This window comes from Aquarana catesbeiana, linkage group LG11 (assembly GCF_042186555.1).
Source record: "Aquarana catesbeiana isolate 2022-GZ linkage group LG11, ASM4218655v1, whole genome shotgun sequence".
In the NCBI taxonomy this organism is placed as follows: Eukaryota; Metazoa; Chordata; class Amphibia; order Anura; family Ranidae; genus Aquarana; species Aquarana catesbeiana.
The window spans coordinates 81710125-81726520 of NC_133334.1; the positions used below are offsets into that span (position 1 = coordinate 81710125).

Sequence of the window (16396 nt, forward strand, 5' to 3'; positions counted from 1 at the left end):
AAAAATGTCAACAATTCTGTGTTTTTCTGTCAATATGGGGTGCTGTGTGTACATTAATAAGGAAAAAAAAATGAACTTAAATGATTTTAGCAAATGGTTGCAATATAACAAAGAGTGAAAAATCTAAGGGGGTCTGAATACTTTCCGTCCCCACTGCATCTAATATCTCATTACCTCATATGCATGTGCCTGTTCCAGGACAATAACCCACCAAGTAGAAATAGAATGATAAGGATAACAGGCCTAGAACTTGTAACCTCAGAAACAAGTTCGCAATGGCAGCTCCGAATTCCAAACAGATGTGCCCTGATGAGCCATTTCCTGCAGCAATGGGACATAGACCTACCACTGCAATAAAAATGACATGGCAACCAAACTGACTAAAGGAGATATAGGCAAAGCGCCTTCAATCTGCAAGGAGGGGGAACTAGGGGGATCAGCAAAATTTAAAGGGGCAATAAAGGTACTCAGTAAAGAACAAGATACATTTACCCACAACAGACAGACACATGTAATATTAGTTTTTTTGGGTAACGTCCAGTTTAAACTCTACATAGTTTATAAACAGGCAAAAGAACTTGCTGACCTAGTGCCTTCTGCTCACAAAGGCATAGGTTGCCCTAGGATTAAAGTATTAATTAGTACCTGGAAGAGCTGGCCTTGTCTTGTATCCCATGCAGACAGTCCCGAAGCGATGTCAGTAGAACACGACATCTATCATCATTGGCTACACGAGATTCCTTGATGACAGCTATTGCTGTTTCTAATGTTTTCATGGCACTTGTAAAATCCCCTATGGGAAAAAACAAAACAATAACACACACCAATGTAAATAGAATAACCAGTTTTTGATAAAGCAAACTACTACATTAGGTAGAACATGGAAAGCGATGAATACCCGATGATGCCGTGCACACAGCATTGGAAAGTGCACTTCTCGAAATCGCCCTATTTCTGTTCATTAACTCATCAAACTCTGCCTCACTGACTGGGGGCTGCTGGTGTTTCATGTCCCTGTAAAAGCACAATATAAAAATTGTAAGTTCATTACATACAGCTAAACAAAACAGAGTTTTTGCTCAGAACCAATTTTTTGTTTTATTTCAAACATTAAAGAAAGACAAACTGCTTTGAGTTTTCTGACAACACACTATAATTTACATCATTGTATAATCTGCATAAGTGTCGTCTTTTCACAATGCAAAAACCTAACTATTATTTGAGTTTCTTCAAATATTTTCCCCTTGCGGCTCCAGTCTGATAAAATTAGATGGCAGCCCACATACATTCCACAAAGCTTACTCCAACTATGAAAACAAATGGGAGGAACTGGATTTTGCTAGATTTAATAATCTGTGGCTTACACAAGACATTCCCTGCATAATTCTAAGTTACCTGAGCATAAATCACACACTAAATAACATATGGAGGCAAACACAGATGCCCTGAGCAAAGCGACTGTGGGTTGCTAACACAAAGCAGTCAAATTACTACACCAAGTGGACAACAGTTTGGGCCTATGAAGTTCTGTATTATCTTCTACAGTAACGCACAAGCGCTCCACTGTTAGCCTAGGTCCACACTGGCACATGGAAAACACTGCATTCCTGTGCACATCACATGCAAACTAGCGATGTGCACGAGCAGAGGCTCTCTCCCTTCTCATTGGCTCAGACACAGCAAGGGGAGCCATAGGCTCCTGCTGCTGTCAATCATAGCCTGTGATGATGGAGCAGGAGGGGAGGAGGCATGAACGCTGGCAGCGGGGCCCCAAGAAAAAGCAGGATTGGGGCTGCTCTGTGCAAAACCATTGCACAGAGCAGGCAAGTATGACAATGTTTATTTCAACAAAAACAAGACTTTACAATCACTTTAAATTGTTATAACAGTGCAGTCTTACATCTATGGACTACTTAATTTTTATTTAAAGTATAACTAAAGGCAAAACTTTTTTTTTAAGTTTTGCATAGGGTGGAGAGGGATTAGAACATCTGTAAAATTCTTATTGCTGTCTGTGCCCCCGTTAAGGAGATTCACCCTCTCTATTTGTCCTGTTTACCATTATCATTGAAAGTAAAAAGAAAATTTTGAGTTGTCTCCAGAAAAGTAATAGATGGGAAATCTTCCAATGTGGACACTAGTTCTGGTGAGTTGGGGGTCCCCAAAAAATTCCTTTAGTTTGCAGAGATTTCCTTTCACTTCCTGGGACAGGAAGTGAGACGAAATCTCCTCAATGGGACAGAGATGGCGAAAAAAAAAAAAATCTGACAGGGGTTATAACCCTCCCTTACGCTATCCAAAATGGAAAAAAGTGTTGCCCATAGTTCTACTTTAAAATTTGTAATTTACTTGTATTATCATTCGTTATAGCGGAGCTTTGGAGGCCGTCTTCCCTCCTGCCTAACTCAGCGCTGCTAAAGAACACTCAAAATCACAAAAGGTGTGATCATTACAAGAAATTTAAGGGAATTTTTATTATATGGTTTTAAGCTTCTCCAGTAGCCTGAACTGTGTTAGCCTCAATGAAGGCTTAAATCCTGCCACTATACTGACATTTTTACTTGACAGAAAGAGTAAGTGAACAACAGCATACATACACATATGCCACAAGAAAACTAAAATTAAAAAATAAATACATTTACTTGGACCTTTTTGGCATTTATAAATTCAAGCACCTCCACACATTTAATCGGTGGGCTTAATGGCTTTTTTTCTTTTAATAGATACTGAAATATGTCCATTACTCACAGGCTCTCTTTCAAAGATAACTGTACACTAAACATAAATGTTCCGTTAATGGTGTTCCCACATACAATAACATGCAGACCGCACCAAAACAATCTGAACATGATTGGAAGTTGCGATACATGTCTCAAGTACTACCATGTTGATTGACATGTTGGGTGCTTTTTTTTTACATCAATAATTCTCTAGCAGCAATGAAAGCGTGCCAGCATCACAAGCGGGTATTTTCAAGGATCACTAGAATATTGTCAAGAGTGAAAGGGATGGTCTGGTGCAATACTGCAATGCTTGGATACAAAATGAAATGCATTCTGTGGGTAGGTTATCCTTCCTGTATGCACGTCCAGGCCTAAAGTAAAACTATAGTACAAAATGTATATATACACACACACTAGAGCTGCACGATCAATCCTTAAAAGATCGTGATCTCGTTTCGACCCCCCACGCGATCTTAATCCAGCATTTTCACGATTCATGTAAAAAGTGCCGAGCAGTTCCCTGCCCACAGATGTCAAAAATAAAATAAATAAAAAATAAAAAAGCAGCTGGCAATGTTTATCCACAACACTGCTTAGAGCTGAGAGACAGGATAAAAAGAAAGGTATCTTCTTATCTGTCGATCTGTTTTTTCATTTACAGATCAAAGGGATGAACTTCTGTCTGTCTGTAAATGAAGTCAGTTTAAAGCAACCTTGTCAAGTAAAAAAAAAATGTTTTTTAATTTTTTTTTTATTAGTTTCTCTGTTTAACCCCTTTTTAAGTCTTAATTTACTCTAATCAGCCTTATTAACTCCTTATTCTCCTTCTCCATTTATTATTTTCCTGCTGATTTTTATCTTTTTATTTACTCCTTTTTTAATTTGATATTGCATGATTTGATACTGTAAATTGTGATTACTTTCTGGTTATACTCATTTTAATTTCAACGTGATTTCATTGCATGTGTCTGATTGTGTCCATGTGCTTATTGATATACACTGCCAATGTTAAATTTGATTCAATATTTCTGCTTTCTACTATCCCGTTCGGTGCTCGGTCTATCCCCACCCGAGGCACGGGGGTCCTCCCTCTCCACTCTATGTGGGGGGGCGGGCCTCCAATTTGCATCGCATGCCCGGCCGACCTAGCTAGATTGTTCTGGGCAATTGCGATTGTACTGCGTCGGTGGGCTTCATCTGCATGGCGCCCCTCCAGTGTGTATGCACTGGGTGGGTGCCGTGCAGATCCTGCCCTGGAGGTTCTTTTGGGACTTTCCCCCATGGCCTCCCCCTTTTTTTCATATATTTTGTGTTGTTTTCCCTATTTAGAGTCTTGTTCAACGGTTGCTGTGGAGACGGTTTGGGGCATGTCTTAGCTCTGTGTGGGCTGCTGTGCCATTGGGGATGGCCCCTCCCTCCCTTCCCGCCTCCTCCCCTTGGAGCGTCGGAGGTTTGTTCAGCCTTAGTTCCATTCCCCGCGTCGCAATGTGATGACATCATCGCGCCTTGCGCAATGACGCGGCTTTCATATAGCACACACCTTGGTGACACCACAAAAGTGACTTGCATTGCGCAGGAGCTCTGAACAGTGCAAACCTATGCCTGCCTAACATGAACAACGCCCTAGCCATATGCGATCCACATCTATTCTAAAGTAAGTATTAAGACTGTTAGGAGTGGCTCCCCTCTTTTTTTTTTTCCTGCTAATCCTTTTGCTTTGTTTTGCTTAAGGAGGGTGAGAAGAGTTTCCCCCTTTTTTTTTTTCCTTCCTAATATTCCCCTCCATGCTAATCATCATGATATGGGAAGTTTTTGTTTCAGGTGCCTTGCACCAATGGAAATACAGGGTGCTGATATGTGGAAGGGTTGAGTCCCTCCTGCTTTTTGTGGGGTTTGGGGGGTGAGGATGTTTTTCCCCTTAATGTGCAACCTCTACCTGGTGTACCCAATTATAATTATAAGTTATTCTGTTATCCTTTTAGGGTTCTTTTGCGGCTGTGCTGTTTGGATGTCCCTCTTTTGGGACCTTTGTGTGGGCTTTTCTGAGCATGGACGGGGTCCATCATCTTATGGTGGACAATTAGCAGCAGAGGTTTATCTAAACCCTCAAGAAAACTATTTTTGCATATACTTATACACTTTTTCTATACAGTCAAATATTGGTATGTATATTGGACACTGTCGGAACATTGTAATGCTCATTTGGAATTATATGCCTATGTTAAATTCACTCTCACCTATTTTTCAGAATATACCCATTATTCCTTCCAAAAAACGCCTCTGAAGAAGGGACATCGTCCTGAAACATGTTAGGCCTATGGAGGAATTTGTATACAGTTTTGAAATAGTAAATTTTCTACAATGTGCAAATCTTGTTTTGTATGAATATTTTGTTAAGATTGCTATCATGTTTTTATAAATATGCTTTAAGCAAAAAAACTTTTTCTTTTTCGGGGGGTACAAGTGTTCCCTCTTTTTTGAGGGTTCCCTCTATGATATTTTATAAACTATCAATAATTAAAACTTTTTTTTTGTTCGCTTTGTTCATTAATATTTTTACACCTTTAACATATATTTACACGTTTCACATTGAAAAAAGCGCAAACTTTTAAAAAATATATATTTAATTTGTAAAATAACTTTTTAATGCTTTGTACCATTGCTGGCAGCTTAAGTGTAAACAAAAAAGTTGCGTTAGGTATCGTTAATTGGTATTGGCGAGTACTATAAAAAAAAAAAAGATCCTAATATAACTTAATGGAAATTTTTTTTATTTCTTTACAAATTACTTCATTTTTCATTACAGGTCTTTAAATTTGATTGAAGCAAAGAGTATTCATGTCTTATTTTATTTCCATCTTGTTTGATAACCTAATGCTCAGGGGTTGTAAATCTTTAAAATAATTCTTCAGAATCGTGATCTTATTCTAAGCAAAACAATTGTGATTCTCATTTTATCCAGAATTGTGCAGCTCTAATATACACCATGCAATAAAAGCTCTTAAATTTCATAAACATATCAGTACTTTTTTTGCATACATGTCTGGCAAGCAGTGTTCATTATGTTTCTTAGATCCCAGCATCGGATGGCTTGCAGCCCAACCGACTTTCATAGACTGCTGACATAGCTCCACCTCTATACCAATTGCTGCTCTGTTACCCTTTGTGTTGCGTTGTTCCACATCGGGGCAAGATTATATCACAGTGGGCATGTCTGTGATTGGAGCCCTGTGTGGAGAAATAGGCCCTAGCTTGGCATTGTAAAGGCCATACATATGCCCCACCAACCACCTGTATAGCGGAGGCTACTACAGTGATTCTCCTACTCCACGGAGATCGGCCAGGTATGAAATATACTTACATTTGCCCAGACTGAACCAATGTACTAGGAAAAAAAAAACATATCTTATAGAGACACAGTTTTCTTGTAATTTTCAGATCAGTAGAATTTCAATCAGTTAAAGGTGAACATTACTTTTTTTGTCCAGTACAGTTTCCCTTACAGCCTACCTCAAACACCCTCCTTGCAAATTTAGGGTAATGTCAGCAGTTGTGGCCTCCAACTTGCAGTGCTAACCTAACAAACATTTCTTAATAAAGACGCTCCGATAGATAATCCATGCAGTGCCACTTACCTTCCCTGTCCATAGAGGTTAGGAATCACTTTGTAGGGATCAGGTGGGGGTCCTAGCACGGAACTCGGAGGTGGGAAGAAAGCAGGGTTTAGATGAAGAGCAGGAGGCACACCAGTTGGGGGTGGCATGCCTAGGTGAGGTGGCAACCTTGGAGGGGGGGGCATGAGGTGCGGATAGTGCAGAGGAGGAATTGGGGGAGCACGGTACGTAGGAGGCATTGCAGGTGAAGGAGGGGGTGGAACAGATATAGGGGGCCTCGGCAGGTTCATGACAGGGATGCGGGAAGGGTTTTCCATGAAAGGTGGCCGTGCAAAGTAGGGCACTATGTTTTTAGGAGTCTCTGGATGTGGTAATGAAGGAGCAGAGTCATTGAAGTTTGAAGAAAAATCTGCTGAGTCCACAGATCCCTTTGAACTAACTCTGGGAGGAATTTCTGTGAAAAAAAAAAAAGAGAGGGGGAAAACAGGAAGCAGAAATTAGACTTTATGTTTAGAAAGGAAATAGCAGAAGCGCTGCTCAAACTCATCACATATAACCGAAAAAAGAAAAGAAAAAAAAAAAAATCAAAAAGGTGCCACCAATAAAAACCTAGAACTGAAACCACGGTGACACAATTCAAGAAAAAGTCTGAATACACTCACTTCCTTTTCTGTGGGGATACTCCAAACCTACAAATCAGTCTACAAATTATTCTACCAAAAATTATATAAAGGAGCTACATACCAAAAAAAAAAAAAAAAAAAACAACGCTTATTTGCAATGGTGAAACTATAAAACTACCTAAAACACTAACCCACATATTATAAGGGCATGTGGATGGATATGGGTGTATGCTTAATGACCTGTAGTATCTTCTCTTCACAACTGCGACTCACAGATCGCAATTCAAAAATCCTAAGTCACAGGGTATGGGGTCAGCCCCCAGCACATTTAAGATTATAACTCACTGGGGTGAGCACTAAAAACAAACAAAAGCAGGCATTCCTTCCACATCATGCCTTTAGTCCCCCTGTGTATCTGACACATAATTAAAATTCCTTGTACATTGATGGTAAATAGATTAGAAATCCCCACTTTCTGCCACATTTAAACCTGGGGTACATGTATCCCTATTGTAAAAACGAACCACAGATGCAGGCTGCAGATCCCTGAAAAACAGGCCAAAAACAAACACTAACTTCCACGTGACAGGCTAAAAAGGTGGTATCAACAAAAGCAAAGTGTTCCGTTAGGGTCTTACTCTTTCGTGACAAATCTTCGAAAAAGGAAAGGCTCTGGCGGTTTGCTGGTCGAACATCAGGCTTCTCCCCATTTATCTTCTTGAGAGGCAACTGTTCCAAAATCTGGTTTGCAGATGTCTCCGAGGAAACCACAACTTCTGCATACCTGGGGGAGGAAATATTTAGATAGAATCCACACTTTTTACATTTGGACAAAAATCTTTTCTTTTTATCTGCATGCAAAGCATTTGGTAACATTCACAAATGTACATGTTCACGTTTCATACCTCAGAATGGACTTAAATTAGAATTTCTGTGTTGCCTCCAAACCGATGGAAAGGCAGGAGAAAGGCTTTCCCTTTGCTCTCCTCTTTGGCTATGGGAACGCTATTCATACATTCCTGCTTGAGAATGGAGGATAAAGGAACATTGCTCCCCATGTGTTCAACTGCCTTAAAGTAAAACTAAACACAAAAATGAAAACACTTCAATTAAACCCCCATGTCAAAGCTAGAATCTTAAATAAAAGAAAAATAAATCCAGTTGCACCTAGTTAGTTTGTTTCAGCAAGAAACCTTTGCTAATTAGCACTGATTTTTGTTGCATTCAGAAAAATCGTTATCTGTTGTTGAAAGCAAATGGAGACTTAAAAGTAGAAGTTCAGCCCAAAACTAAAATCTACGTGCAGCCACATTCTAAGGCTAACCTATTTAACCCTGTAAAGCAAAAATCACTAGTCATAACTTTTCTGAAGTTGCTCCAGTCCCACGCTGAGCTGTCAGCAGCAGCTTTTCTGTGTAGGCATGTGCAAAAGAGACAGACGACAACCGAAGCCCCAAAGTAACTGTATGGGCAACATCACTTCCCAGCCGTTGTCGGCTGTCTCCTGCACACAGCTTACGCTGCTGAAGACCGGACTGGCTTCAGAAAAGGTATGTATAGCGATTTTTGCTTTACAGGGTTAGATAGGTTAGTCTTAGAATGTGGTTGCAAGTAGATTTAGAGATTTTACTTTTAGGCTGAACTTCCACTTTAAGGTTGGGTTCACACTAGAACACACAGCAGCTCACGGCAGGAGTCCGGTGCGTCTCCATTCACTGTTTCAGGTCCAATTTCAGCCCAAATTTTGGGCTGAATTCAGACCTAAAATGGACAAAAAGACGCACCGGAGCCGCTGTGGAGATGTGTGAACCGGCTCCATAGAGAGCAGGTCACAATCTCCTGCTATGCGAATTGGATGCTGGAAAATTTTCATCCAATTTGCATAAGTGTGAACCCAGCCTAAAAGTAGAACTATAGGCAAATTTTTCTTTTTCATTTGGGAGAGAACAAGGGAGGGTTATAACCCATCATAATTTTTTTCGTCATCTGTGTCCCATTGCAGAGATTTTGCATCACTTTTTGTCCAATTGCCAAACAGGAAGTAAGAGGCAATCCTTGCAAATTAAGGGAATTCCTTGGGGACCGCCAGGTCACCAGAACTAATGTCCCCATTGGAAGATTTCCCCTCTATTACGTTTCTGGGGACAACCCAAAATTTGGGGTTTACTTTCACTGATAATAGTAAATGAGAGAAATCGACAGGGTGAATCTCCTTAACAGGGAAACAAAAACTGAAAAGTGTTTCAATCTGTCTCCACTCTATCCAAAACTAAAAAAAGAGAAAAATTTGCCTATAGTTCTATTATGATGGGTTATAACCCTCCCTTGTTCTCTCCAAAATGGAAAAAAAGGTTTTGCTTTTAGTTCTACTTTAAGATGGCAATACATGTAAAGAAATCCATAGATTCCATCATGGCCGAATCTCCTCTCTCGGCTATTATATATTGAAAGTCAGCACTGCCCTGCTTATCTACCATAGCCAATCAGAGAAGACCTTGTATTCACTAAGAAAATGTGAAGCATTCTCTGAATGGTGTCCATGCCGAGTGTCTGACCTCATGTGTTTACAATGCAGCAGGGCAGCCACTTGACACAGGACCCAGAAGCTAATTGAGATCACTGGAGTAGAGGTGTATACTACAGTGATTTCCAACTTCTAGAGGGATGCCACACGTATAGTACCTGCATGGTTAAATTGGTTCAAGCTGGACTAATGTAACCATGTAAAAAATAACAATTTTTCTCGAATTTTCCTTTAATCAGGGACCACAGATCTTCTATGAAGGTGCCAATTGTGTGACTAAACTATATACAACCCACCAATATGGAAGAATCCTATATAGAGATATTTTATTTATTGCATACTGGGTTGATGTATATAGTTTAGTCATATATAACATTTCTGAATATGATTTCATAGACCACCAAGCTGCCATTGAAGAATGATTTCAGGCAACAAGTGAAAAGCAATCAGCAAACTACTAATGTTATCCAGAAATGTGCTGAAAATCAAACCATTTACTAGTTTTACCTTAAAGCGGGGGTCCACCTATCGGTTTTTTTTTTTTAGTTCATTCACAAACTTTTCTTCTCAGCATTACATACTCACATATTGTGTGTAATATGTCCGCCTGTGTCAGATTTTGTCGGAAAGAATAACTTATATTATTCACTGCAGGCGGTTTCCATCTTCATTGTGGGCATTTGAAGCCCACAAGCATTTATTTCCTGGATGTGGTGAATGCTGTGCTCCCAGCATTCACCGCTCGTTCCCGCACATGCTCAGTGGCATCCTGGGAAGCCTGAGACTAGCTCCCAGGAGTCTGGGAGAGGCTAGAAACACGCCTACTCCCACGGGAGGAGAACCAGGAAGTGCAAAGAAGAATAGAAAAATAAAATGTAATTACGGCGATTTAAATTTTTTTAAACGGCATGTCAGCATCTAGGCAAGGAAGAGAATACATACAGATATTGTTCAAAATTTGGGTGGAACCCCGCTTTAATCTTAGTTTTCTGTTTTCCACTGCAGCCAAAACCCAAACCGCTCCTCATAGGGTAAGCAGGGAGCATAATACCTGAAGCCTGTCCTTTGTAGCTTTTTCTCCCACGGTTTCCTTTATCGCTAAACACATTCAAGCCAAGACCAACCTGAATCTGATTGGTAGCTGTAAGAATCTGTAGTGGGAGCATTTGTTAAGTTCTCCCCTACATGCAATTCTCAGATCACAGACAAAAGGAGATGGGGTACACTTTACCAATGCCAGAATTAAAATTTAACATACTGAGGAGAACTGTGCTGCCTTATAATCATCTCAAAGTTTAAAGGAAAAAACGTGCATTTATTTTTTCAGAGGAGACTGCAGAGCATTACACCCGTGATCTAGCAATGTCAGGCTCCTGTAAACACTATCTCCAGCTTCCCTGTTCATACGTCTGTAAGGGTAGGCCAATGAACTATGAGGGCAATCATCAACGCCCTTGCAGTTTCACTGAGAACTACAGGCTGTCTGCCGAGGTGGCAGACGAGACTTGTAGTTTTCTCATTCACTGATTGCCGTGAATGAATGATGTGGCTGTGCCTCATTCATTTAAAATGTGACAGCAGGTGTGGGAAGAGGCGACCCCCCACGCTGTTACGGGCATGTTACACCCTAAATATGGTAGTAAAGTCCAACGTGCTTCAAAAGGTGACCTTATCCTTTCATTTGGAACACTTTGGCTTGGGCTGCATATTTAAAGTGACAGTGTCAGGTCAAAAGCAATCTAAACTCCTCTTTCAAAAGAAGAAGGCAGAAAAGTGAAGAATTCAATCTTCTTTCTCCCCAGGAACACTCAGTGGCTTCCCTTGCTGGCCTACACATTAAGGTGTCCTGTATTGCCGTAAAGGTCAGTGGGAGGAACCATGTAGTGATATAGGGGTCAATGGGAGGAACCACTGAGCACAGTAGGAGATCAACACTCTAAGTGTTGGTTTCTCTTCAGACATCCCAGAAAGATTCCTCTTGATCAGAGAAGTGTTCAGCAGTGCAGGGGGGGAGAGAGAGAGAGAGGCAAGTATTTCCATTTGTTTTTTGCAGGGACAGCTTCCTGGGGATTGTTTTTGATCTGGCAGTGTTGACTTAAAGTGTTACTAAACCCACAACAGTAAATTCAGTCTGTATATGCAGTAAAGCATGCTTGCTATACACAATGTGGAGCCTAAGAGGTTAATCCTCTGCTTTGTGTAAAAAGGCTGTTTGATCCTGTCTTCTTTGATCCTCCTTCTTCCATAGTCCCCAAGCAATCTCCTGATAGAAGAGGTCTTGGGGGCAAGCTGCGCATGCTCAGTTTAGTGTGTATTGCTAGAGTCCCCCCCCCCCCAGGGTGCATGTGATCAGCACAGGGCCAATCAGCACTGTTTAGGCAGAGGGTCAGGGGTCCTGCAGCCTCATAGGACAATCAGGGGAGAATGATAAGTCCTCCTACAAGCTTTAAAGTCGTAGTAAACCGCATCAATGTTTTTTTTTCAAACCCTGCAAGGTAAAGGCATAATATGCTAGTATGCATCACATACTAGCACATTATGAAATACTTACCTTAGAACTAAGCCCTCCAGCGGTGCACTGTAATCTCTGAGAGGGCTTCCATCTTCACCCGGTCTTCCTTCAGGGCTTGTGTGCTCCGGCCGTCTGATTGGTCACGCTGAAGTCACTGCTGCGCATGTGCCTAAGAGTCACGGACCGCGGCATGGGTATGCCGTCTCTTCAGAGTGCATGCGCCGGTGACATCATCAGCTGCATGCAGTGTGAATATCTCCAAACAGTGCAAGTTTAGGAGATATTCACTGTACCTATTGGTAAGGGTTACCTGTAGCTACAAGTGCAGAAAAAGTTAACTTCCACTTTAACCAGACACTGATAGAAGTCATAAGACTGCTCTAACTGTTGACGAGAAAAGGTATTTAACAGTTTATATTTACTAAAATAATTGTATTTCCACGTTTTGTGTACTGAGGGAGACCAGATATAGCGAATGCAGAGTCCTATGTTTGGTAACAATTTAAAGCCCAATTACAGCCTCCCAATTTAGTACTGTAAAGCAGTCAGGTTTACAAACACCATCCTAAATATGCTCTCTTTTCTATGTCTGTTATAAAGTGCTGCAGTAAGGGTTAAAATACCCTCTGTGAGCACCGTGCTGGAGAGTTGGATAACTGCTCTCACACACAAGCTGTGGTTCCACTTCCAATCAAAATCACTGCTTATAAAAGCTAAAGCTTGTGTGTACAAGGCCTAAGGTCACATCTAACCATATGGTTCCAAATCAAAACAGACCTGCCAATGACAATTATTCCTTATATCTGACATCTTGTTGACTGACCATACTAAACTGTCACCTTATACAAATAACCCCACCCAAACCAATGTTATTTAGTGTACATTTACTAATGCTGGCAGAGGACAGAAGGTGAAAGACAATGCAAACCTTCAAGAAGTCTGCCAAATCCAACAGGCCACTGCTCTGGGAGGATATAAAAGAATTTAAAGGCAATCCGATTTCCATGAACAGCTGGTCAGTGTTGTAAGTTGGAAAATTATCTCTGAGCACAATACCTGCATGTCAGAAAACTACACATGGAAAGGGGTTTCATCTTCACAGCAGGACATAGTATGTAAAACGTCCCATGGTACCCTAAATGTACATGCTCAGAAAAATGTAAGTAAGTCCATTCTTATAAGTAAAACCTTATAACCTACCCTTGAGTGTGAGAAAAATAATCAGTGTTTAGCTTCATAAAACCTGTTCCAGCACACTTTGAAGCAACTAAAACTGGAATGTGCGCAAATACTGCTTTACCCATTTCCCAAAGCGGAATACATTTAGAATACTGGCCCCTAGTCCTGTGAAAATATAACGTATCCTCCACCACTAATGGATTAAAATACAGTAAAACCTTGGATTGCAAGCATTATTTGTTCCAGAAACATGCTTGTAATCCAAAGCACTCGTAGATCAAAGCGAATTTCTCCGTAAGAAATAATAGAAACTCAGATGATTCATTCCACAACCATTTATTTATAGGTCTTTCAGTTTATAGTCCATATAAAAAGATTATAACAATAGCAAGTTGTGTAACCATAAAATGTCCATTTACAAATAGCAGCCTCCACAAGGGGATCAGAAGCAAAATCCAGCAGGAGTTAAGAGTATAAAAGAGAAGAGAGGCGCCTTTAAGTGTAGCAATGTGGTTACATTTAATGAAGGTACAACATTTAGCTTCATTATGTTGTACTCACAGGTTGATGATTAAAACAGGCACATCCAAGTATGCAGGCATCTGGGGTAAAGCTGTCAGCATAGATCATTCTCCGCACCGCCGGCTCTCACCGCTGTCAATCTGCAATCGTGACCGGGAAAACTACCATGCAGTAGAGCGATCTGAAAGCGAGGCTTGAAGCGCTCATGGAGAGCAGTGTGGAAAGGATGACATCGATGGCGTTGTGGAGGATGATCTATGTGGACAGCTTTACCCTAGGTACTTGCATACTTGGATGTGTCTGTTTTAATCATCAACCATGTGAGTTTCTAAATGTTGTACCTTCATTAAATGTAACCATATTGCTACACTTAGAGGCGCCTCTCTTCTCTTTTATACACCGTTGTGACTTGACGCTACTTGTATATCAAGACATCGCTTGTATATTAAGTCAAAGTTTATGAAAAAAATTTGCTTGTCTTGCAAAACGCTCTCAAACCAAGGTTTTATTGTAATTGCTACCTCTAATAGCTTTTTCAATTTCACAATACCTGTCATTATTTAAATGACCTGTGTATATAAACAGTCACTTCTTTCCTATTTCTATAAGTTCTTATAGATGCGCAACAGCCAGCTGCTCTTTGCTTTCGCATAGCGTGTACATTCTCATTCATTTACAGACCACCATTTCATGTGAAAGGATACACTGGGAAACCTACCGATGTTAAGCCCTCAGACTTTTTCAGTGTTTTCAGCAGCTGATTTAATCACTTACTGAGTATACAGCTTCTTTATCGTTTAATCCTTGCCTGTGTTCCAATATGGCTGGTGCCATGACCACTGCCCCAGGTTTCCTGTTTCAGGGTGCCTCTTTGTAGCATCCTATGGAGCCATCCTTGCGTGCAGGGACTAGAAATGTGTCATCCTACACTGTGTGCATCAATACAAACACACAAGCCCATACCTTAGGATGCAAAGGCACTCCTCTGCTCCTCTCTCATTCCAGCTAACAGATTGACCGAGTACTGCACTGTCCACTGTTAACACTTCCCTGTGAATACTGGAAGTTCAGGAAAGCAGTGCTGAGAGAGCAGGAGCAAAAAGCATTGAAAACTGTAAAGTGAAAGTGCTTGCATAAGCATCTAAACTAAAAGTTTACTTGGAAAATTTATTCTGTTTTGCTTAATGAGTTCAGGTAAAGAACGCTGAGGGTTTAATACTAATTCAATGCCTGAGATTGCAGTATGTGGTGATGAGAGGTTAGAGCTGGCCAAATTTGAACCAAAAGTATAAAGGAGAGCAGATGGCAATATCTGCTGTTATACATGAGGCCCTAGATTAAAACCCAAAATGTAATATATTGCAGCTTATCAATCCTAAGAGGTGGTGGCTCTTTATTAGGCTTCACTGTTTTCACTGGTGATCTGGCCAGTAACCCACCTCCTTATTAGAATGCCTCCACTCTGGATGTAGGAGCACAGGGGCACCTCTGAACAGCAGCACTGTCAGTCTGGGGGAATGTTAGTGCACTAACAAAGTTAAATATACTAATAAACTCCAGCACTAACACTTTATAATCAGTTACAACAGTTTAACTTTTGGGATAACATTTTTACATGAATAAAAGTGGGTCATTGTAAGAACCGCTAACAGTGGTAAATGGTTTGTCTCAGCCCTCTAACTGCTACATCATCTACAGGACATATTGGTCCGTTAAGAAACAAATATACTGGCTGGATCACCAGATGTAAATAAAGGAAAAAAGCCTAAAGAAAATTAATGCAGCAACCACATCAAAGAATTGATAATCTGCAATATAATAAATGGTTAGCTTTTGGGTTTAATACTGCTTCAAACAACATGCAGAAGGTCTTTTGGTTACTAATGGTAACATAATTTGCATTGTGCTGGCTGCTCCCAAGCAGCATTCTTATTTTTGAAGGCTATTCCAAAAATAAATCTACCACCACAGTGACTGAATAAAATGTGCATTGTTTTTGCAACGAAGCCCCCAAAGCACTGCAAACACCATCAGTGGATTGCGGATAAGATGCTCAGACTCCTGCAGACTTTCCTCCAGCAACAAGTCCATACTGAGACGTGGCCCTTCAGTTATGAGGCTGGGGGAAGTATTATTCAACTGTGACAACATTGCTGCACTTGTATTCCATTAAAATCCAGCAGCCCCTGTGGCATGGTGGAAGATGGGGCTTGTAGTATTTTCAATTAAGACACCCACAGCACCACCACAATTTAAAAAAAAAGGCTCCAAAGAGAAGGAACCGCAGAATCAATAAGGGGTTTGGGTTTTTGCTGATTGCGACCATGTTTTCAGTTTCAACCTAAATATGGGTGTAAGCTGAAACATGCTAAAAAAAAAAAAAAAATGACCATTGACACCATAAAAGGTATAGCATATAACTTATTTGTGAATGTTACAAAATGCATTTTTTTTTTTTTAAACACTTACAAAAATATTTTCATCTAAACAATATTCTCTACTCACCCTTTGGACTGGCCATTTGCACGGTTCTCTGCAAATTTCACTTCAATAGGGTCACGGACACCAAGGGAGCGGATGGCAGAGATAAGCTGCTGATCTGTTGTCCACTAGGGAATCAAAACAGAGGACAATATGAATGGATTAAAGCAGAAAAAGGCAAAGCCTAAATATAAAAAGACGACTTAAATACTGAAGGT

The 16396-nt window shown here is 40.5% G+C and overlaps 1 protein-coding gene across 5 annotated transcripts in view; it reads right to left on the reverse strand.

The window, feature by feature from the left end:
• Positions 1 to 16396, reverse strand: part of CPSF7 (cleavage and polyadenylation specific factor 7) — a 37805-nt gene that overhangs the window by 12687 nt on the left and 8722 nt on the right. For 3 of the 5 annotated variants that reach the window (XM_073604597.1, XM_073604596.1, XM_073604595.1), the window contains exons 3-8: positions 16203 to 16306; positions 7599 to 7744; positions 6359 to 6791; positions 4961 to 5038; positions 899 to 1014; positions 646 to 793 (exon numbers count right to left, since the gene is read on the reverse strand). In XM_073604597.1, coding sequence (XP_073460698.1) covers positions 646 to 793; positions 899 to 1014; positions 4961 to 5038; positions 6359 to 6791; positions 7599 to 7744; positions 16203 to 16306 — 1025 coding nt within the window. The remainder of the gene's footprint in view (positions 1 to 645; positions 794 to 898; positions 1015 to 4960; positions 5039 to 6358; positions 6792 to 7598; positions 7745 to 16202; positions 16307 to 16396) is intronic. The other 2 variants (XM_073604599.1, XM_073604598.1) reach the window with 1 other exon arrangement.